Source organism: Anas acuta, chromosome 13 (genome assembly GCF_963932015.1).
Source record: "Anas acuta chromosome 13, bAnaAcu1.1, whole genome shotgun sequence".
NCBI classification, from domain to species: Eukaryota; Metazoa; Chordata; class Aves; order Anseriformes; family Anatidae; genus Anas; species Anas acuta.
Genome location: NC_088991.1, coordinates 6,606,031 through 6,628,128, shown reverse-complemented (window position 1 = coordinate 6,628,128; position 22,098 = coordinate 6,606,031). Strand labels below are relative to the sequence as shown.

Genomic DNA, 22,098 nt, shown 5'->3' with positions numbered 1-22,098 from the left:
TCCCCTCCTCTCCCAGCCTGGGCGAGCCCCGGCTTGTGCAGCAGTACCACAGCGTCAGTGCCGAGCATCGAGTGAAAAAGTTGTATTTTTTATTCATTTTGGTCACTTTTCGTAAAATGATTGGTGGTTTGTTTGTGTGTTTTTTTATTTTTTTTTTATTATTTTATTTTTTATTTCACCCCGATTGCTTGAACCAGCCCCGCTCCAGCTCGGGTAGGCTCAGACCTCGCTGCAGTTTATCTGAGGCTGGCGAACGAGGCTCGGTGCCCATGGGTACGGGCAGACACGGGAGGCAGTGCCGCCAGCCCTTCCCTTCCTCTCCCGGCGCTGAATGACCGGACGCGTGCCGAGATGGAGATTAGGGCACATGTGCATCCGGGTGGTCGCCTGCATCCCCCCCTCTGGGGACAGGCTGGGGACCCGACTGAGCCCCCTCGATCTGCTCAGCTGCCGAGCAGCTGCTCGGCCCTACAGAGCCTTCAAAACCCCATTCCCCTCCTCCCGGTCCCCATGCAGCCACAGCTGTCCGAAGCGGCCCCGGTGTCCCTCCGCGGGGTACAGAAGGAGCCATTGTCACCGCCGTGCCAGCCCCCGCCCCGGCGCCAGCTGCCGCGGGGACCAGTGGGCAGCGGCGCAGCGGGGCGGTGGCACCATGGTGGCCACGGTCGTGGTGGCCCTGGTCCTCCTCTGCTTGCCCGCAGGGATGGAGGCCAGCCCGGAGCTCGGCGGTGAGTGGCACACGGGGGACCACGAGGGGCACAAGCGAGGTTTGGGGGCGTGGGGGAATTGTGGGGTGCACGGTTTCGGGGCACACCAAGGGCAAGATCCCCTGGGAGATGTGCTGGGAACAGCCCCGCGCCCGCCCAGCCTGCCCCAGCACCCAGAAAGGTGCCCCAGAGCGCGGCGGGGAGGATGTGATTTCATCTGGGCAGAGCCAACTGCACGACCGCAGCGACGGGGACTGAGTCAGCGGCAGGCGAGGATAATCACTCGCAAAATCTGACGGCAGCCTCCTCGCTGCTATTTTTTTTTTTTTTTTGCCCCCAAAAACAAGCGCGTGGCAGCGCTGGGTGGAGGCAGCGCCGTGCCTCCGTCACCGGGGCTTTGAAGCACAAAGCCCGGCCACGTCCCCGCTGTCCCCCCTTGGCCGGGGGTGGCTCCGTGGACCTGTGGCCACAGGGGAGGTGAAAGGGGCTCTTTGTGCCAAGCCCGGCCCTGGTTTGCAGACAGACGGGCAGAGGGACAAGTGCAGGGCTGGGAGCTGAGGCTCGCAGCTGTTTGTGTGGGTTTGGGGGCTGCCAGGCTGCTGGCTGCGCCCTGTGAACCCAGCATCTTGCATCCTGAATCCCTCAGCATCCTGCATCCCTCCTGGCACGTGGCATCCCGCCCTGTCCCCATTTCCAAACCTCCAAATAACAGAGGGAAAAGAACAGGGTAAGAGGTTTGGGACACAGAGGTGGTAGGATTAAGACAGAGAAATACCCCATGCTGGGAATCTGGGGAGAGAAGGACTCCGAAAGGATGCAGGCAAGGAAAGGTCCTCTGTTAGTGATCATCTCCTCCTGGTGGTCATCTCTGGGGGGTCATTTCTGGGCATCACCTCTGGGTGGACACCTCTGGTGATCGCTTCTGGTGATCGTCTCCAGGTGATCATCTCCAGGTGATCATCTCTTGGTGGTCACCTCTTGGTGGTCACTTCTTGGTGGTCACCTCTTGGGGGTCATCTCTTAGTGGTCACCTCTTGGTGGTCACCCCTGCTCACCGTCTCTGGGTGACCATCTCCGGGTGACCTCCTCGCTCCCCGCACCCAGGGTACCTACGCAAGGTGCTGAGGAACCACACCACCCACACGTGCGACGGGGAGCAGCTCCTCATCCTCTGCCCTCGCAAGACCACCATCAGCATCCTGGGCGCCTTCTACGGGCGCCGCGTGCCCAGCCCCAACCTCTGCCCCAGCCCGGGCGATGCGTCCCAGGAGAACACCGAGTGCACGTCCCCCACGGCCCACCTGGTAAGGGCAGTGTCCCGCTGCTGGTGGCAGCACGGGGAACCCCTGGGGACCTTTTCCTGGGGACATTTTGGGGAGATCAGGGTGGAGGGGTGACACCTCCTGCGCTGGATCCTGGCGAGAGCAGCCTGGGGGGAGGCTCTGCTGCAGCGCAGCCAGCAACAAAAGCTGATGGATGTCCCCAGGATGTCCTCGGGATGTCCCCAGGATGTCCCCAGGATGTCCCCTTCCTCCAGACCCCAGCAGGGCAGGGTGCTGCGTGCAGCCTCGTCCCCACCTCGTGGCCGTGAGCGCGCATTGCATGGGGCCACCAAAGCCACCCACGAGGCTGTGACCATGGTGGGGGTGCCAGCAGCCACGGGACACCTCCCATGGGGTGAGGGCTTGGCCCCGAGCCCAGCGACAGCGCCGAGGTGAGATCAGCCTTGGGGGCTCCCTGCTGCTGCTCACCTCCGTCCCGCTGTGCCCTGCAGAAGCTGCTGGCCGAGTGTCAGGACCAGCAGTGGTGCCAGTTCTCGGTGCACAGCCAAGTCTTCGGGCCAGACCCGTGCCCCGGGACGCACAAGTACCTCATCGCATCCTACAAGTGCCGGCCAGGTGGGCAGCGCCACGGGGGCACCCCTGGAACCCTGTGGCTGGGTAAGAGGAGGGGGTTTGGGGTGACTGAGGCTGTGTCGGGACACCCTGCGGTGTCACCCCACCCCCAGACAACCATCGGGTGAAGACGGTGTGCGAGAACAACGTGCTGAGGCTGCAGTGCCGGCCGAAATCCATCCTGGCCATTTACTCCGTGCATTACGGACGATTCCTGCGGGGCAAGCCTGAGTGTGACGCCCCAAACGCCGGGGGACCCCATATCGGTACTGGGGGGCATGGGGGGACACGGTTTGAGCCCAAATTACATCTGGGAAGAGCGCAGGAACACCGTGCTGATGGCTACAGGTCCACACCGCGTGTCTCTGCAGAGTGCCTGGCTCCGGATGCCTTGAGGAGGGTCTCCAAGAAGTGTCACCGCAAGGGGAACTGCACCGTGGCCGCTGACTGGGCCACCTTCGGGGACCCGTGCCTGCCCGGCACGAAAAAGCAGCTGCGGGTCTCCTACACCTGCGGTGAGAGCAGGGCCAGGAGCTGGCCGTGGGGACGAGCGGGGTGGTGATGCTCAGAGTGGTGTGTGTGTGTGTGTGTGTGTCCTGTGTCTCGTTGCAGTGCCCAAGCAGCTGCTGGAGGAGGCAGGTCCCGACACCTCGGATCCCTTCGTGCTCTCGGACTACATGCACGGTAATTCGGGTTGGGGGGGTAGGGGGAGAGACCAGCTCATGCTCCCCCACGGGTGAAGGACCCCACGGGTCCCCGTCTCCAAGCAGAGAGGCTGGGGAGAAGCTTTCTGATGGGGGGAGGAGGAGGGCTCAGAGAGGAGCACCCCGAGGGCAGAGAGGAGGGGGCCGGGGGCTGGCCCCTCACATCCCCCTTGTTCACTGCAGGTGGCTGGTACAAAGGGCCCAGGTTCTCCAGGCTCCGGGAAGACAGGATGATTTTTACTAGCTCCCTGACAGCTTTTGCCCAGCTTTGGGGTACGTGGCCCCCACGTGCCAGGGTTGGGGGGGTGCGGGGGGTCTCCAGGCCCAGGTACCCCGCGTGCCGCGGCGGGGGTTTGCATTGCGGTGCCTCTCTTTGCTCTTCTCTCCCTCCAGACGTCCCTGAAAAAGTCGGCCTCTATTTCCTCTGCGGGGTGTCGGCGGGGCTGGCGCTGCTGCTCTGCATCCTCAGCCCCAAAGCAGCCTTCCTGCGGGAGGCCAGGGAGGCTCTGCAGGGTCCCGGCAGCGTCTCGGAGCCCAGCCGCACCAAACTGAGGGACGAGCAGGACGAGGACCTGCCCGACGACAGCTCCTCCGACTCCTCCTTCCGCCGCCTCACCCGCACCTACCGCGCCACCGACAGCATCTTCGGCCCCGAGCTGACGGCAGCCATGGAGGGGGCGGCCGAGCAGCAGGGCTGCGGCGGGGAGGAGATCTGGATGCCCAAGGAATCCAGCCCCTACGCCATCCAGAAGATCAAATCGGCCACCAAGTGAGGAGGGGACGAGGGGGCCACCGCCGTTTGGAGACGCCGCCGCTCCTCGGCTTCCTCTCGCGCCTCCCTTCGTGCTTCGCGTGCCAGCGGGCGAGCTGCGCTTTCCAGGGAATGAACGGGCTTGCTCTTTCCAGGGAATAAAAGCCAAAACTCGTGGTTCAGGGAATGAAGCTGCCAGCCCCGGCTCCTGCCAGCCCCGTCCCCGAGGGACTCCAGCCCGCAGGCTGGTTCCCACATCCCCCAAAGGGACTGCACGGGGATCCAGGCGTGGTGGTGCCTCCGAGCACCTGCGTTGTGTCACCACCGACTTCCAGCCCCCTTTAGCCACAATTGTCCCTCCCCTGCAATTAACGGTGAAAAGAGAGGAGAAATTAAATGCCGAAACTCAGCCCTGCCTCTGCGCTGCTCAGCTCCCTGCCTCCCGCCGCTGCTTCTGGCGCTGGGCCACGAGGAGCAACGAGTTGGATATGGGAAAAGAAAACCTTTTAACCTGGGAAGGGGGAAAAGCCATCCGTGTATGTCCCACAAATGCTTCCCTGCCCTCTCTCCTTCTCTCAAGACTTGTCTCTTCCCGGGAAGCCATCCCGGAGCAAACCTCCTGCATTGCACCTCACAGGGGATCCTTGTCCCCCAATCCTTCCCCCATCCCTCGCTCTCGGCGCACCCACAAGCCTCCCGACGGCGGCGGCACCGCGGGGACTGGAAGAGCCGGCTGTGCCACGCCGAGCCCGGGCAGACACCGACCCGTCCCGGCACGGGCAGCTCGCCCCCACACCGCCGCGGGCGCACCGTCAGGGGGATTTTTGGCAGGGGATCGCACCCCCCCTGGGGCTGCTGCTCCGCCAAGTTTCCAGCAGCGGCGGGACGCGTCCCAGATTCCCAGGCGGTGGGTGTGGGGCTGCCCTGGAGGGTTTCCGAAGGATAAACAGAGCGATGTGGGGTTTCCAAAGGATAAACTGGGAGCTGGAGTTTCCAAGGGATAAACTGGGATCTGAGATTTCCACATGATAAACCAGGATCTGGGGTTTCTGAAGGATAGACTGGGATCTGGGGTTTCCAAATGATAAACTGGGATCTGGGATTTCAGAGGGTTCAAGTGGGATCTGCGATTTCCACACAATAAACTAGGATCTGGGATTTCTGAAGGATAAACTGGGATCTGGGATTTCCACATGATAAATTAGGAGCAGGGATTTTCCAATGATAAATTAGGGTCTAGGGTTTCTGAATGACAAACGGAGATCTGGGATTTCCACATGATAAACTGGGACCAAGGATTTCCAAATGATAAACTGGGATCTGGGATTTCCAAGGGTTAAACTGGGATCTATGATTTCCACACGATAAACTAAGATCTGGGGTTTCTGAAGGATAAACTGGGATATGGGGTTTCCAAGAGATAAACTGGGATCTGGGATTTCCACATGATAAACCAGGATCTGGGGTTTCTGAAAGATAAACTGGGATCTGGGATTTCCAAGTGATAAATTGGGATCTGGGATTTCCACATGATAAACTAGGATCTGGGATTTCTGATGGATAAACTGGGATCTGGGATTTCGACATGATAAATTGGGATCAGGGATTTTCCAATGATAAATTAGAATCTGGGGTTTCTGAACGACAAACGGGGATCTGAGGTTTCCACATGATAAACTGGGACCTGGGATTTCCAAGGGATAAACTGGGATCTGAGACTTCCACATGATAAACCAGGATATGGGGTTTCTGAAGGATAAACTGGGATCTGGGATTTCCAAACAATAAATTGGGATCTGGGATTTCCAATGGATAATCTGGGATCTAGGATTTCCACACGATAAACCAGGATTTGGGTTTTCTGAAGCATAAACTGGGATCTGGGACTTCCACATGAAAACTGGGATATGTGGTTTCCACACAATAAACTGGGATCTGGGGGTTCTGACAGATAAAGTCGGATCTAGGATTTCAACGCGATAAACCAGGATCTGGGGTTTCTGAAGGACAAATTGGGATCTGGGATTTCCACATGATAAATTGGAATCTGGGATTCCCGAAGGATAAACTGGGCTCTGGGATTTCCCCACGATAAACTGGGATTTTGGGGTTTCTGAAGGATAAATTGGGATCTGCGGTTTCCACATGAAAACTGGGATCTGGGATTTCCGCATGACAAACTGGGATCGGGAGGCTCAGCAGGGAACCTGTGCTCCCGTAGCCTGCGGCAGGGCTCACGGGGGCGACAGCGAGAAAGCCGGCTGCTGTTCAGCCGACAACAACACGTTGCAACGACCCCAAACTGGTAGAGGAGGCGGCGCCGCCATAACACCTCGCGGCCGCCATGACACCGCCCCCGGACGCCATGACACCGCCCCCCGGCCGCCATGACACCGCCCCCCGCGGCCCGCCATTGGGCGGCGCGGCCGAATTTTAAACTTCTGCCCCCTCCCCCTAGCAACCGCATCCCGGCCGGCGCTCCCATTGGCCGCCGCCCCGCGCACGCCGCCCGCTGATTGGTCGAGAGGCTCGGCCAGTGCCGGCCGCCGCCGCCGCGCTGCTACTTTCAAAAGAGCCGGGGCCGGCGGCGGCGGCGGCTGCGCAGGTGAGGGGGGGACGCGGCCCTATAGGGCCTTATGGGGCCCCCCAGCCCCACGGGAACCCCCATTTCTTCATGGGGGCCACCTCTGGGGTCCCCACTACCCGTGTGGGCCCTGCGGTCCCTTCCCGTGTGGGTTGAGGGGGTGTTGGGGGGGGTTATGGGGTGGTTGGGGCCTTGGTTCCCTTCCCTGGGGGGGGTTTTGGGGTTTGGGGTCCCCCCAGATGTGTGTTCCCGCTGTGTGTGGGGTCGCTGAGCCATGTATCCCTGTCCCAAAGGGGGTGTTGGGGTTCGGGGCACGTCCGTACATGTGCCTGCCCCTCCCCGTATATAGGGGATATGGGGTCACCGAGCCCTGTGTCCCCTTCCCTGGGGGGGGTGTTGGGATTTGGGGTCACCCCAGACGTGTGCCCTCCACATACATGAGGGCTATGGGGTCATTGAGCCCTGCATCCTCTTCCCTGGGTGTATGTGTTGGGATTTTGGGTCACCCCATACACGTGCCCCCCCCCCCATGATTGGGGTCTGTGGGGTCACTGAGCCCTGCATCCTCTTCCCTGAGGGGGTGTGGTGGGCTCTGGGGCACGTCCATACATATATCCCCCCATAGATGGGACTGGGGGGTCACCGAGCCCTTTGTCTCTTTCCCTGGGGGGTGCGTTGGGATTTGGGATCCCCCCAGACGTGTACCCCCCTTCCAATGCTTGGGGTCTATGGGGCCATTGAGCCCTGCATCCTCTTTGCTGGGGGCGTGCTTTGGGATTTTCAGCCCCCCCATACACATGCCCCCCCCATACATGGGGGCTATGGGATCACTGAGCCCTGCATCCCCTTCCCCAGTGGGGGGGATACATTGGGATTTGGGCCTCCCCACATTCTTGGGGTCTATGGGTTCACCCTCAGCAGGGGGGTGCATTGGGATTTGGGTTCCCTAACATACATGTGCCACCCCTTTTTGTTCGCAGAGGCCGAGAAAGAGGATGCCGGTGGCACGCAACACCAAGACGCTGAGCACGAAGCAGCCCCGAGCAGGGAAAGGGGCCCCCATCACCGAGAATGTTGCCCCCAAGAAGGTGAGACCGGGCTAGGAGAACGGGGAGGGACCCCTCACAATGGGGTGCCCCCTGCGTCCCCTCACCCTACTGTGTTGCAGGAGGAGAGCTGCCAGGCCAAGCGGTCCCCGTCCTCGCCCCAGGGGGGGCCCAAGAAGCGCTCGGCGTTCGGGGACCTCACCAACGTGAGTGCTGCTTAGTGGGGAGGGGGCTGTGCTGCCCTCCTGAGAGCACCCCGAGGCTCACTTCCCCCTTTTTTTTTTCCCCTCTGCCTTCCTCGCTCTCCCACCCCAAAACCAGGCTCACAAGAACCAGGCGGTGGCGGGGAAGAAGGATGGGGTGAAATCCGCCCCCCGCAAGGCGCCCAGGGCCCCCGCTGCCAAGAACAACGAAGCCAACCTGAAAAAGTGAGTACCCAGGTGAGATGGGGCTGGGGTGGGAGGCCGCTGCGGCCGTGGGGGGGGGATTTCTTGGGGTGATGGGGGCAGGCAGTGGCTGGATGGGGTTTTTCAGCCCCCCTACTTATGTCCTTATCCCCTCCAGGTCCCTGAAAAAAACGCCCCTGACAGAAGAATCCGAGGAGTCTGAGAAAGATCCCGTGCCTGAGGAGCCTGTGCAGGTACCGAGCTGCTTGGGGGGGGGTTAAATCCCATCCTTCCTCCTCCAAACCCCTCCGGTGGGGGCTGTGGGGCAGGTGGGGAGGGGCTGCCACCCCGCAGAGCTCCGCCAGCCTCACCGCAGCCTCCTCCACCCCACAGGCCCCCGTGTTGGAGGACATCGACAAGGAGCAGCTGGGCGACCCCTACGCCAACGCCCAATACGCCAAGGACATCTTTGACTACATGCGGGAGAGGGAGGTGGGTGAGGCCCTTGTGGGGTGCTCGGGGGGCTTTTTTTTGTCTTTTTGGGGTGTGGGGGTGTTGGTGAGTCGCTGACGTCTGCTGCTTTGGCAGGAGAAGTTCCTGCTCCCTGACTACATGGAGAAGCAGGTGGACATCAGCAGGGAAATGCGCGCCATCCTGGTGGACTGGATGGTGGAGGTGCAGGTAGGTGGGCGCGGGGAGGGGGCTCAGAGCAACAGCTCCCACCCCCCCGAGTGTACGGGACCCAGGAGCAACCCCAGGGTGCTTCAGGATTTGGGGGAGGAGAGGATTTGGCTTTTTCCTAACCCCTCCTTCAACCTCCCCAACCCCGTGTCCTTGCAGGAGAACTTCGAGCTGAACCACGAGACGCTGTACCTGGCGGTGAAGCTGGTGGACCACTACCTGGTGGAGGTGGTGAGCATGAAGGACAAGCTGCAGCTCATCGGCTCCACCGCCGTCCTCATCGCCTCCAAATTCGAGGTGACTCCCGGGGTTGGGTGCGGTGTTGAGGCGGGGGGGTTGTTTGGGAGAATTTTGGGACCCCGAGGAACTGATTGAAGGTGGCGCGTCCATCCTGGTGCTCCTCCTCCCTATCCCAGGGGCTGCAGATCTGCTTTTTTTCCCCACTGTGCAGAAGCAACGGGGACACCGGGGTTCAGCCCAGGTGGACGTTGGGGTGGTCCCAGTAGGAAAAGTGCCCGAAAACCCTGTGGGGACCCCTGTGGGGTCAGGGCGGGGGCGCTGAGCGGTTCCCCCCTTCCAGGAGCAGTGCCCACCGTGCGTGGACGACTTCCTCTACATCTGCGACGATGCCTACAAGCGGGAGGAGCTGGTTGCCATGGAGAAGAGCATCCTCCGCACCCTCAACTTCGACATCAACATCCCCATCCCCTACCGCTTCCTACGGCGTTTTGCCAAGGTGGGGGCACCTCTCCCCTCCTGCCACCCCCCCCGGGGGGCACAAGCAGCACTTGGAGGGGGTGGCGGGTGGCAAAATCCTACAGTAGGGTTCTGGGAGTGTGGGGTTGGCATCCCGTGCCCCAAATAAATAAAAGGGGGACGGGGAGGGGGGTCTGGGGTGGTGCCACACAAAAAAAAAAATATTTTTGGCCGCAGTGTGCCCGTGTCAACATGGAGACGCTGACGCTGGCCCGCTTCCTCTGCGAGATGACCCTGCAGGAGTACGACTACGCCCGGGAGCGCCCCTCCAAGCTGGCCGCCAGCTGCCTGCTGCTGGCGCTCACCATGAAGAACCTGGGTGGCTGGGTGAGCCCCCGGGGTGGCGGGGAGGGAGGGGGGGGGGGGATGCTGCCTTTGAGGAGCCCCCCCCCAGCTCACCCCGTGTCGTTTTGGCAGACCCCCACGTTGGAGTACTACAGCGGGTACCGCGCGCAGGACCTGCACCCCCTGGTGAAGAGGCTGAATTTCCTGCTCACCTACCAGCCCTGCGACAAGCTGAAGGCCGTGCGCACCAAATATTCGCACAGGTGAGCCTCCTCCCACCCCCCTTTAAGCTGGGGGGGGCTCTGCCGAGCTCTAAGGCCCTGCTTTTCCTTCCAGGCTCTTCTTCGAGGTGGCCAAAATGCCCCCCCTGGACATGCTGAAGTTGGAGGAGAAGCTGAAGAGCTAACCCTGCCTCTGTACATAGCCTGTAAATAGTTGGGTGTCCTGCTCTGGGAGCACGCTGTACATAGGAAAAAAAAAAAAACTAAGATAACGGGGTTGTTTTTACTTGAAGAGGGAGGGGGGGAAAAAAGAAGCGATGTAGAAATGTCAATAAAATATTTGTGTATTTCTTATAAAAGGGTGTGTGTGGCTCCTGGGGGCGCTGCTGAAAGGGTCCCGCTCCCCCCCCCTCCCCTCCTTCCCTGAAGCAATGACACCACGCCAGCAGCAGCAATAAATATCTCTTCTCCAAATATTTACACAGCTTAAATACCCATCGGGGGAAAGGGAATTTTTTGGGGGGAGGGGGAAAAAATCTCTGCTTTTGGCCCCACACTGCAGCCCAGCTCCCTGGCTCCTGTAGTGACCCCGCCACCCCGGTTGCTGGCAGGGACCAAAGCTCCGCTCCGGTGCCCTCCAGCCCCGGGGGCTCGGCGAGAAGCAGCGGCTCCAGGGGCGCTGGGGGACGAACAGACAAAGCAAGGCAAGCGGGGGGGCTCCACACACACACACACACACACAGGAGGCAGCGGGGTCCCAGGTGGCCCCCCCCGGTGCTGCCGCCAGCCTAGGGCGGGTTGCTGAGCTCCTTGATGGCCTGCAGGATCCTCTTCATGTGGCCGACTTTGGTGATGCCCAGGTCCTGGGGGGGGGAAAAAAAAAAAAAAAAAAAAGGAGCTGAGGGGCTCGAGGGGTGCTCCCCGGAGCTGGGGGGGGGGGAGAGGAGCGGTACCTTCAGGTCTCTCCTCTCCAGCAGGATCAGCTCGGAGCCCTGGATGTCGTGCCGGATGAAAATGTCTCTGTACTCCCCCAAACCCAGCGCTTCCAGCCACGCAGCCACCTCCTCAGCGCCCCACTTGTCCGCTGGTGGGGAGGAAACCCAGAGAGGTAGAACAGGGGGGGCAGGCAGCACCCCCCCCCCGTTCCCCAATGCCCTTGCTCAGGTTGGAGGGGGTTTGGCGCACCCAAACGCCTCCCCTTTGCCAAAACCACCCAGGGGCTGAGCCTCGCCACAGAGCGGGGTGGCTCTGCAGGGCTACCAGGAGAAAAATCGCCCCCAAAGGGTGAATTGGTGATGGAAGTACAGAAGGGATGCGCCCCAACCCCTTTTTGGGGCTGCTGGGGGGGGGGCAGCAGGTAGCCACGGCCCCCTCCTCACCCGGCAGCGCGCTGTTGGCCTTCTGCTTCTGCGCCTTGTCCTTCCTGGGCTTGGGGATGTTGAGGCGAAGCTTGAAGCTGCCCTTGTTGGCGCTGCCGCCGCTCTCCTGCAAGAGCTGGGGCTGAGCGTGCTCCTGCAGCCCCCCCGTAATCACCCACGCCCCCCCCCAACCCCTTTTTCCCCACCTCCTCCGCAGGGTGGGCGATGGGCACCAGCCAGTGCACATCCAGCAGCCGCTGCAGCTCCTGGCCCAGCGCGCTCAGGGGGCCCTGCAGCGCCTCCTCCTCCTGGGGCGAGTCCAGCTGCGGGGGACAGGGACCGTCCCCAGCCCCGCTGCCACCAGCGGGGGGGCTCGGGGGGGTCCCCGGCCCCTCACTCACCGCCTTCCCTTCCAGGAACGCCCTGGTCTCGGCGTAGAGCGCCTTGATGCTCAGCACCACCTCCACCGCCGCGTTCCTGCTGAGAAACTGGGGCGCAGAGAGGGGCAGCGGGGGGGTGGTGGGCAGCGAGATGGGGGGGGGGGCACGACGCCCCCCTCCCCAGACCCCCCCTGCTCACCTCGGCGGCGCCGGCAGCCTTGTTGGAGAGCGCCTCGCTCAGCGCCAGGGCGCTGGTGTTGACGGCGTGCGCCAGCTCCTGCTCCACCGCTTTGTGCGCCTTGGCCGCCTCGTGGATCCTGCGGGGGGGTCACGATGGAGCAGGGCTGCCCCCCCCCGAAACCACAGCCCCCTCGGCCCCCAGGCTGACCTGGCGATGAGGCTCTCGGCCGCCCGGGAGAGCTGCTGCAGGAGGCTGCTCTCCTCCTCCGTCAGGTACTCCATGGATTGCTGCGAGCTGAGCCGCGGCCGCGCCGCCGCGCGGTAACTCTCCCCCTTCTGCTTGTCCTCCCAGGACTTGAGGGTGCTCTCAAACGCCTGCAAGGGGGGGCCAGGAGGTCGCCACCATCCCCACGGAGCCCTGGAGCCCCCCCCCGCAGTGTCCCGGCACGTGAGGCTCACCCGGTCCCTGGTCAGCATCTGCGCTCGGTTCTTGTGCTGGATTTTGATGACGCCGGGGGGCTGGATCCAAGCTTCCCCATCCACCTGCACGGGGACGCCCTCGTCCCCTCGGATGGTGATCTTCACCACGCGGCACTGCGGGGGCGCACGGTGGGGGCTGGCACGGCGGCAGCACCGGGCTCGGCACCCCCCCAAAACCACCACCCCCCCTCCAAACCTCCCCCCCCCAATTGCCCTACCTGGGCGATGCGGTGGTGCTGCAGGTTGATGACCCGCGACACGGCCATCTGGATGCTTCCAAAAACGGCCACCACCTCCAGCTTCTTGTCATCAAACGAGGGGGCTCCGAAGTTCTGCGGGGGGGCGGCACAACCAGGCTGGGCTCAGCCTTCCCCCCCCACCCCCCCCCCAGCACCCCCCCGCTCCCCGCGCCTCGCACTCACGTTGTCCTCCTTGGTGCCTCCCCAAAAATTGATGCCCCCGGCGTAGCTGGGGATGTTGAGCACGGCGATGCCCTGCAGGCTGGGCAGCGAGATGGGCACCCCGTCGCACTGCAAGTAGAGGGCTGAGCCTATGGGGGGGGCACCACGACACCCCCCGTGCCCCCCCCAAGCCATCCCTGGCCCCCCTACCTCCAGCTGCACCCGCTGCTCCAGGTTCTTGTAGGTGCGCTGCAGCAGCTCCTTGGTGCCCAGCACCCCGTACCACATCATGTTCTTGGTGCGGCTGCTGCGGGGCGCAGCGGGGGGGCTGAGCGGGGCCGCCAGGCTCCCCCCGCTGCCGCCAGCCCCCCCCTTGACCCGTCAGCCCCTTCTAGCATCCCCGTGGCCCCTTCTAGCATCCTGGTGTTCCCCCTCTGGCATCCCAGCAGTGCCCTCCAGCATCCCAGGGGTTATTCCCAGTGGTCCCTCCCAGCATGTTTTTTTCCCTGGGGGGGTGGGGGGGTCGCAGCCAACCTGCACTTTTTGGGGTGCTCGTCCCGCTTGTTGTTGAACTCCAAGGAGATCTTGGCATCCAGGCCGATGCCGAAGTAGTTGTTCATGACGCATTTCTCCGAGAAGTGGCTGAAAGCAGCAGGCACAGCAGGGCTGGCACCGGGACCCCGGAGCACAAAACCCGTCGGAGTTGGCGGGGAGGGGGCCGGCGGGACCCCCCCCAGACTCACAGCACGCTGGGCTCCTCGGGGAACTGCAGGCTGCCGAAGGTGTCCGGGCGCTCCAGGAGGATGGACGAGGTGGCCGAGGTCACCGTCTCCCGCCGGGAGCCTGGCCGGGGGGGGGTTGCTGCTGAATGAGCCCATCCCACGGCTCTCCCCATTGCCCCCCCCCAAAAAAAAAGCCGTGTTGCGTGCCACACAACGCCTTACAGAGCCTCTCCTCCTTGTTGAGCTCCTCCGAGCTGTCCTTCTTGCTGGGGACCGTGCCGGCACGGTAGGCTTGGGTCTGCTTGTTCTGCTCGTCCACAGCTGGGTGCAAACACGGAGCCTGGCAGCGAGCCCAGGGCACCCGCCCCACATCCCAAAAGCTGCTCCCCATCCCCATCCCACTGCATTTGGGACCTTCCCCAGCACCGGAGAAATGCCCCGGAGAAGGATTGATGCTCCTCCGGGACCCCACAGCGCTGCTGCCAGGCTGAGGATGCAGTTGGGGAAACTGAGGCACGGACCCCGTGCTGCCCCCTCACCTTTCTCCGCCTGCTCGATGATCTGCCGCAGGGCTTTCTTCAGGCTGTTGGCCCGCAGCATCAGCTGCTCCTTGGATTTGAAGATGCGGGGCACGGGGCTGGGGTTGAAGCCGCTTTTCTCCAGCTCCTTGGCGTCGGCCGGGCCGGATGGCGGCATCCCCTCGGGGACCACGGCGGCCTGAGCCTCCTCGGTCAGCTCCCGCACCAGCGAGTCCAGCTTCTCGTTCAGCATGGCGCACTGCGGGGCCCCCACAGGCTCACCCCAAATGCTCGGGCACCCCAAATTCCCCTGGGGCACCGTGCACTGGATAGGGCACCCCAGGATCCTGAGCACCCCAAAAGCTCGGGCACCCCAAGTGTCCATGCGCCCCCGTGGCACGCACGTCTCCGCCAGGTCCCCAGCCCTCCTGGGGCTGTACCCCCGGACACGCACCCCAAATTCCCCAAATTCCCCCCTCCCTCACCTTCCTCGCCATCAGCTCAGCCTCCTGCTTGTTCTCGGTCGCTCTCTTGTACGCCCGGCCGACCTCGGCCACAAAATCATTGACGGTGCCGCAGAGGAACCTGCCCAGGGAAGCAGCATTGGGGTGGCAAAGGGATCGGCCAGGGCACAGCCTGGTCCTCAGGGGGTGCTCAGCAGCGCTGGGGGGCTCGGCTCCCCCGGCCCCATCACCCCCGTCACCCCCATCACCCCCAGCTCCCCCTTACTTGGCGGAGGAGATCACCACCGAGTGCTTGTCCGACTCCAAGATCTTGGCCAGGTGGAAGGCGACGGAGTCAGCGTAGTGGGAGATCTGGGCCTGGCAGGGGACAGCGCGGGCTGGGACACCTGGGGGGGTGTCCCCGAGCCAGGACACGGCCTCGTCTGACCACCGTGCCCCCCCTTTTGGCACCGGGACGAGGACACGTTGCCAGGCTGAGCCCCGCCACGCTCACCTCATGCCACTGTCTCATTCCCCACATCCCCCCCAAAGCCCCCAAAGTCCCCAAAGGTGCCCACCTGGATGTTGGAGTCCCCGTCCTCCTCCTCCTTCAGGGCCGGTGGGGACTGCTTGGGGGCCTCGTAGGTCATCACGCTCCACCTGCCGAGCAGAGAGACCGCGGATGCCTGCGTCGCCCCGGGGGGGGGACCCCATCCTGGGGGGGGCGAGCCGAGCCCCCCTTCACCCTGCACCCCGTTCCTCACCGGTCCAGCATCTTGGTGGTGGCCCTCTCCAGCTTCTCCAGGATCTGCAGCAGCTGGGTGTCATCGTCACAGAGGCTGCCCCAGCCCAGCACCCGTGCCAGATCGTTACCGGTGCCCAGGGGCAGGACGCCCAACTGGCACTGCGGGACGGGGACGGGGGGGCTCAGCCTGGCACCCTTGGGTGCTGCGGTACCCCCGGGGGGGGATGAGGACGGGAACGGTGGTGGTGGGAGGGTGGGAGGGTGGGAGGGGGGGGGGCTCACTTGCTTGTGCAGCCCCAGGGCGTCGATTTCGGAGAGCACCCAGCCCACGCTGCCGTCGCCGCCGCACACCAGGATGCGGAAGGTGGAGAACTTCTGGAAGAGGCGCAGCCTGCGGGGAGCAGGAGGGCAGGAGGAGGAGGGAGGGCGCTGGGGAAGGGGGGTCCCGCCGGGCTCCCCGCGGTGCCACCCCCATGCCAGGCGCTCACCCCAGGTGCGGGCCCCCGTTCATGAGGTCGAAGACCTGGGCCGGGTTGAGGAACTGCTTGAACTTGCGCAGGAATTTGACGCCTTGGTTGTCGCCGCTCTTGGAGTTGACGAAGGCCAGGAGAGGGCTGGAGCAGGTGGAGGGGCAGGTGGCCTTCCAAAAACCTGTCCAAAAACCAGGGGTAAGGAAGGAGAAGTGGAAGGGGAGGGGGCATCGCTGCCCCCGCGGGCACCCAGTGAGCCACGGAGCCGGCTCCTGTGCCCAGCCCGCAGCAGGGGTGGCACGCGGGGGGCTGCTTTTGGGGACCACGGGGGGATCCCCATTCCGCCCCGGTGGCACCCGGAGCCCCCCAGGGACCCGCCGCCCCCGGAGGCTGCAGGATCTCGCCCAGCTCTGCCAACCTGGCGGGCGGGTGGGTGCAGATGATGCAGCCGCCCGGGGAGGCTTGGCAGGCGGCGGCGTGCTTTTAGAGGAATGAGACAGGGAATGAAATGTGCCCGAGGCGGGAGGATCGATAAGAGCTGGCCCGCAGCCGGCTCGGGGACACCTCGGCCACCCCAGTCCCCGGGGCTGGATGGAGGGAACGGGCACGGCTCTGGAGAGGGAGGAGAAGCCGCGTGATGGTTGCCCTGACAGCATCCCGATGAGTAACGAGCAGCAGATGAGCCACCGGCTGAGCGGAGCGGTGGAAATCATTAAAGAACAAGAGAAGAAATATCCGGAGGAGAGGAACAGATTTTGCTCGGCGGAGGCCAGCTGGGCCCCTCCGGAGAAGGGTGCGGGGAGCGGGGAGGGAACGGCTGCGGGTGACGTTCACTCTGGAACCTACTGATGCCGCCCCCCCCAGCGTGCCGGGAGGCGGCGGGCACGGAGAGCCCCCCACAACCCCGTCCCCTGCCCCGCTCACCATCCGAATCGATGCTGTTCAGGGCGGTCGGCGGGATGATGGACACCTTGTACTGGCCCAGGGGGCACCTCTTGCCGAAAAGCTCCTTGCAGGCGCTGTGGACCTGGGGGGCACGGGGACGCTCGTGCGAGCCGGGGGACGTGGCGCCAATGCCGCCAGCCTCAGCTGAGCCCCAGGGGAAGGTTTTTTTTTGGGGGGGGGAGGGACACGGCTCCTTACGATGGCTTTGCACCAGAGGCACCGCCAGTCCTGCAGCCTCCGCACGCTGCCGCAGGCGCGGTCGCAGACGGCGCAGCGCGCGCTGACCGGCAGGTTGCCCTCCAGCCACTGGTGGGGCATGGCCACCTGCGGAGAGGGTGAGGGTGTCACCCGCGTGCCACCACCCGGGGGAGGTGGCCCTGACGCGAGGGACCCCCTGCGGGCTCACCCCGTCCTCGTCCTCGATGATTTCCGTGCCGATGGAGGCCAGCGTGGTCCACTTGCAGTTGTTGGTGGCGCGCACGGCGCAGCGCTTGTGGGCCTTGAACTTGCACACTGGGGAGGAAGAGGAGGAAGAGTGAGGACGGTCCCCAGCCCCACGGCCGCGGGCATCGCCCCATATCCCCCCCCCCTGGTGCCGACCTTCGCAGGAGAGGCCGTGGGAGGTGACCCCCGAGAGGGCTTCCCGGCAGACGTTGCAGAAGGTGGGCCTGGCGTGGGAGCAGGCGTACCAGTTGTGCATGCCCGAGAAGTGCTCCATGTTGAACTGCGTGGCCTGCGGGGCACAGCCGGCTCCGTCAGCACCCTCAGGACCCCCCCCTTTGACCCCCCAGCCTGCCCCCGATGACCCAACCTCGGGGCTCTCCGCCCCACGTGCCCACGGCTGTCCCACCTCGTGGATCTCCCACTTCTGGACGGATTTGAGGGCACCGATCCAGTCCTCCATCTCCTTGCGGTTCTCGGCGCACAGGATGAGCTTCCGGAAAGGCGTGATCACCTGCAGCGAGCCACGGACCCCACACACCCCACGACCCCTTGTAGGGCCACCCCACGGCGAGCCAGCCCCTAGGACCCCCCCACACCCGACACAGCACCAGCAGTGCGGGGAGGGGGCCCCGCGGAGAGCCCCCAGCCCTCACCGTGAAGCTGTTGTTGATGTTTTTGGTGCTGCTCTCGGCCACGCTGGCGTCGGACAGGTCCACCTCGTCGAAGATCAGGGACTGCAGGGGCAAAGCGCCGCTCGCTGCTGAGCTTGCAGGCTCCAGCCCCCAGGGGGGAGCTCAGCGGGGGGTTTGGGAAGCCCCCCCCCGCCTACCTTAGCATCCTTGGCGTAATAAAGCGTCCTGCCCCGCAGCTTGAAGTATCTCCTCTTCCACCTCTGGAAGGAGCTCGTCTGTTTCAGCAGCAGCCCCTCCTTCACGCTCTTCTGCAGGGACCGCAGGGACATCAGCACCCAGGGCCCCCCTAGGAGCTGGGGGGGCTCCCGATGGCGAGGAGCAGGAGCTCCCGGTGCCAAGGAGCCAGGGGACACCGGGTGGGTGCCAGCGGCTCGGTGCTGGCGCAGCGGGGTCGGCAGCCAGCGCCGCAGCCCGGCTCTGCCTGGCTGGGGGCCAGGCGGGCGGCACGATCCGAGCAGGCAGGTGCCAGCGCCGCAGCTTGGAGGCCCCCCCGGCCCCCTCCCTCCCTGGGCACCAAAAATTCTGGCGACGCAGGGGTTGTGCAGGACGCAAGCAAGCAAGCGCTTTCTCCCCAAAAAAAACTCCCCGCTCGGAGCAAGAAGCGCCAAGAGGAGGAGGAGGAGGAGGCGTTGAGGGGGGGCTGGGACCCACCAACCTGCATCTCGCGGGCATCGTCCCCGCTCCAGCCCATGGGGCAGGCACCGGCCTCGTTCCCCCCAGAGGCAGTAGGGTTGGGGTGTGAGCCGCGGGCTGCGGTCGGCTGCAAGCCGTTATCAGGCTCTGCAGCGTGCCGGGGCTCTTCCGGGCTCGGCTGCAGCCGCGTGCCCCCCAGGACGGCTCCTGCTGCAAGGGCAGGAGCTCGGGGTCCCCCCCAAAAACCCCGTGCCGCGGGGACCTTTGCAAGGTTGCGTCCCCAGCGCCGGCACGCAGGAACACGAGGTGGGGGTGGAGGGGCTGCAGAATTGCCGGGGGGTCGGGGCCGCAGCGCGTGCACAACGGAAAGTGCGAGCGAGGCGAGGGCAGCGCGGCTGAGAAACCTCACAAACATCCGGCCGGTGCCACCGGGGCTATCTCCACCGCCCAGGCGCTGCGCCCTCCCCGCCCGTGCCACCAGGCAGGGCCTGGTCCCCTCGCCACAGCCCCGCTTTGGGGCTTTGGTGGCACCGCGCGGGGCTCCGGGGTGACGGCCGTGCCGGGTGGCCGGTGGGCACGTGGGCTTGGGAGACCCCCCGGGGGGCCCCAAAGCACGCAGGGGCTTCAGGGTATGCAGGGATCTCGGGGCGTGCAGGGGGACCCCAAAGCACGCATGGGGATCCCGAAGCACACGGGGGGGCCCTGAGTGATGAAGGAGACCTCGCAGCCTGGGAGACGACCCCGAAGCACAGCGGGGGACCCCAAAGTGTGGCGGGGACAGCTGAGCACGCAGCGGGGACCCCAAAGCATGCAGGGGACCTCAGAGCATGAAGGAGGACCCCAAGGGCTGCAGGAGACCCCGAGGCATACCAGGGATCCCCAAACCATACAGGGGACCCCAAAGCGCACAGGGGACCTAAGAGCACACAAGGGGTCCCCAATGCATGCAGTGGACCCCAAAATGTACAGGGGACCTCAGAGCACGCAGGCTGGGCTGGCCCCATGGGTCCTTCCTCGCCACCCTCTTCCAGCGGCCGGGATCCCACCCTCCCCATCTCCTGACACCAGCACCCGACCCCCACAGGCACGGCTGGGTCCCTCCTGGGCACACTCAGGTCCTGCAGGACGCCTCCGGCCAGGAACGGGAGCGCTCGCTGTCGGGGTGCCCCACAGGGGGATGCTGCACACAGGGGAACCCCCCTGGCCCCACCGAGCACCTGCGGCGTACCCCAGCAGCAGGAATTTGGGGTTGCGGGAACACAACCCCAAAACCACGGGGGTGCTCACCCCACAGGGACGCTCCCACCCCATGGTCCCCACCGATGCCCGCGGCTCCCTTCAGCTCCGGCGCTTGGAACCAGCAGTCCCCGGGCACAGCGAGGAGGAGGAGGAGGAGGAAGAGGAGGAAGAGGGGGCGGCAGCGAGGCCCCCCACCCGTCCTGGGGCCATTCAGCCCGGCAGGGGCACCTGCGCCTGGCAGCTGTCATTGTCACCGAGCACAATGGCCTCGCCGCCTCCGCACCGGGGCCGGCACAAAGCGCCCCGCGGGGCGCCCCGGCAATTACAGCCCGCAGAACGGGGAGCGGGAGGTGTGGGGGTACGGGGGGGGCGTGGCAGATGGAGAGGGACGGGGGCGCTCGGGGTTGGGGGGCAGGATGGCTTTTGGGGCGCACGCTGAGAGAGGAGGACGCAGCAGAGGTGGGGACGGGGTGCGCGCCCTGCCCTGTCCCCGCAGGGACAGCACCGTGATATGGGGGGGGGAGGGGGGCATGCTCGCCCCCCCAGACGGTGGGGTGGGGGCCCCAAAACTCAGCAGGTGGCTGCAGACCCCAGTTTCCAGCAGCATCCAGGAGTAGAGCCGAGGACGCCCCAAAAATAGGTCCCCCCTCTTTGTGACCGAGCCGGGCATCTCTCGGGAACCCTAACCCCGGGCTCCCCCTCCTTCATTAACCTCCTGCTTAATTAAGCACCAGCCCCGTGTCTGCGGGGTGCTGCCCCCCCCCCATACGGGTGCACAGAGGCCGCCTCGGCCGGCACACGTGCATCCCGCCCGCCGTCTGCCCCCAGCATCGCCTCCTGCACGGCTCATCGCCGCGCCGGGCAGGATGTGGCCGAGAGGACGGGCGGTGACACCCCGCCTGGGGGACACGGGGACGCTGCCCGGCCCCTCTGGCTGGGGGTGAGCCCCCCCCAGTACCCCCCACAGGGCTGGTGGTCCCCGAACGGCACCGAGGGCTCCGAGCCCCCCAAATCCAGAATCCACGGGTTTGGGCATCCCAAATGTCCCCGCGCCCACGGCAGCGCCCTATATTTTTGTGGGGCCCTACCCACACGCACACCGCCAACCCTGAGCAAATGGCTGGGAGGGGAAGGAATTAAAAAAAAATACAAAAATACGAAAAAAAAAGCAAAACCACAAAGGTTGGGGGGTTGTGGTGAGGAAGGGGCAGCAGCCGGGGGGGTCCCCGCGCCCCTCACCTTGCTGCGCATCTGCCCGGAGGTGGACACCTTGCGGATCAGTTTGTGGGTGCTGCCCTCCTGCTCGCCCTCGCTGTCCGACGACTCCTCGCCGCCCGCCTCGGGGGACACCGGGGACAGCTTGTCCGAGTCCAGGGACGACACCGATTCCCGCGCCTGCCGCAGGAACAGGTCCCCGGCCACCACCTTCTCGGCCATCTTCTCCCCACTGCTCCGGGATAAGGAGAACCCAGAAATTGGGGGCGCGGAGCCTCCCCAAAACCCCGCTGCGCACACGCCGTGAGCTTTTCCTTTTATTTTTCTTGCTGTCCCAACTCTTTCTCGCCCTACCTGGCTCCCCAAACCGCCCCCCCGCTTACCGGGGCCCACGGCCACCCCCTGGCCGCCCCGCAGCCCGCGCTGCCCCCACCCATGGGTGCCCTTCCCCAGGGGAAGGGGCGGGGGGGGATTTGGGAAGGGATGGGAGCATCCCCAGGGCGCTGTGGGGTTGGACAGGGCGGGGGGCCCCGCATGCAGGGGATGGGGGGGGCGCCTACCTGGCAGCGCTGCGGGCCGAGGGGAGCACAGCAGGGCTGCGGAGGGGAGGGGGGCACCCATTTGGGAGCCCCCCCATCTCCTCCCCAATCCCCAGCACCGGCGCTGCCTCCTCCCCATGCAGCAACAAGCGTGGGTTGCCCATTTTTTTATTGGGGGGGGGGGGCTGGGGGCGAGCAACCCGGCGGCACCGCATTGCTGTCTCCCCCCCCACCCCATGCACAACCCCCCCGCGCCCCCACCACCCCCTCCCCAAGCGTGTGGCCGCGCATCCCCCCCCCATAACCCCCCAAAATTAAAAATATCCCTGGGCACGCACCTTTGCAGCCCCGCGCCGCCTCCGCCGCCGCTGCCGGTGCAAGGTCGCTGCGCGCCCCCCCCCTCCCCAAGCCCCGTGCGCCCCCCCCCCACCCCTCCCGCCCCCCCCCCGGCCTCTGCAAAGCAGCCCCGGCCCTGCCCCTGCGCCGCAAGCCCCAGCCTGCTCCGGCTGCTGCTGCTGCTGCTGCGGCACGGGCGGCCCACGCACGGCCCCGAGCACGCGTGCACGGAGCCGGGTGCTGGTGCTGGTGGTGGTGTGGGGGGGGGACAGGGAAGGAGGGGGGGGGCCGAGCACACGCGCCGCCGCCGTGCACATGCGTGTGCGCGCCGCCCACGTGCGC

General features: G+C 65.0%; 3 protein-coding genes across 10 annotated transcripts; 2 read left to right on the top strand and 1 right to left on the bottom strand.

Annotated features, from left to right (window-relative positions):
* The first annotated feature begins 204 nt into the window (after window positions 1-204).
* LOC137863984 (protein eva-1 homolog C-like) lies at window positions 205-4,466 on the top strand. Of its 2 annotated transcripts, XM_068697671.1 has the most exons (8): window positions 205-728; window positions 1,812-2,011; window positions 2,482-2,605; window positions 2,716-2,868; window positions 2,974-3,117; window positions 3,215-3,286; window positions 3,490-3,579; window positions 3,700-4,466. In XM_068697671.1, the coding sequence occupies exons 1-8, from the start codon at window positions 332-334 to the stop codon at window positions 4,077-4,079; spliced, it is 1,560 nt and encodes a 519-aa protein (XP_068553772.1). In that variant the 5' UTR covers window positions 205-331; the 3' UTR covers window positions 4,080-4,466. The 2 variants fall into 2 exon arrangements, with proteins under 2 accessions (XP_068553772.1, XP_068553773.1); XM_068697672.1 differs by lacking the exon at window positions 3,490-3,579 and having other exon boundaries at window positions 206-728.
* A 2,063-nt stretch (window positions 4,467-6,529) lies between these two features.
* CCNB3 (cyclin B3) lies at window positions 6,530-10,375 on the top strand. Of its 2 annotated transcripts, none has more exons than XM_068697674.1 (12): window positions 6,530-6,662; window positions 7,622-7,729; window positions 7,810-7,893; window positions 8,009-8,115; window positions 8,252-8,327; window positions 8,467-8,565; window positions 8,662-8,754; window positions 8,914-9,051; window positions 9,335-9,490; window positions 9,688-9,837; window positions 9,928-10,058; window positions 10,132-10,375. In XM_068697674.1, the coding sequence occupies exons 2-12, from the start codon at window positions 7,637-7,639 to the stop codon at window positions 10,199-10,201; spliced, it is 1,197 nt and encodes a 398-aa protein (XP_068553775.1). In that variant the 5' UTR covers window positions 6,530-6,662; window positions 7,622-7,636; the 3' UTR covers window positions 10,202-10,375. The 2 variants fall into 2 exon arrangements, with proteins under 2 accessions (XP_068553775.1, XP_068553774.1); XM_068697673.1 differs by lacking the exon at window positions 6,530-6,662 and adding an exon at window positions 6,664-6,788.
* An 87-nt stretch (window positions 10,376-10,462) lies between these two features.
* Window positions 10,463-21,862, bottom strand: DGKK (diacylglycerol kinase kappa). Of its 6 annotated transcripts, none has more exons than XM_068697668.1 (30): window positions 21,442-21,561; window positions 20,906-21,113; window positions 17,932-18,042; window positions 17,756-17,836; window positions 17,509-17,613; window positions 17,259-17,391; window positions 17,065-17,171; window positions 16,857-16,982; window positions 16,638-16,740; window positions 15,732-15,894; window positions 15,526-15,634; window positions 15,263-15,402; window positions 15,077-15,158; window positions 14,785-14,876; window positions 14,541-14,640; window positions 14,077-14,314; window positions 13,760-13,858; window positions 13,559-13,658; window positions 13,350-13,457; window positions 13,026-13,122; window positions 12,837-12,944; window positions 12,633-12,746; window positions 12,394-12,528; window positions 12,143-12,309; window positions 11,954-12,071; window positions 11,776-11,862; window positions 11,581-11,697; window positions 11,396-11,510; window positions 10,970-11,100; window positions 10,463-10,879 (listed from the first exon to the last, which is right to left on the bottom strand). In XM_068697668.1, the coding sequence occupies exons 1-30, from the start codon at window positions 21,516-21,518 to the stop codon at window positions 10,805-10,807; spliced, it is 3,546 nt and encodes a 1,181-aa protein (XP_068553769.1). In that variant the 5' UTR covers window positions 21,519-21,561; the 3' UTR covers window positions 10,463-10,804. The 6 variants fall into 6 exon arrangements, with proteins under 6 accessions (XP_068553769.1, XP_068553770.1, XP_068553771.1 ...); XM_068697669.1 differs by having other exon boundaries at window positions 11,396-11,501; window positions 21,442-21,560; XM_068697670.1 differs by lacking the exon at window positions 21,442-21,561 and adding an exon at window positions 21,759-21,862 and having other exon boundaries at window positions 11,581-11,862.
* Window positions 21,863-22,098: the final 236 nt, after the last annotated feature.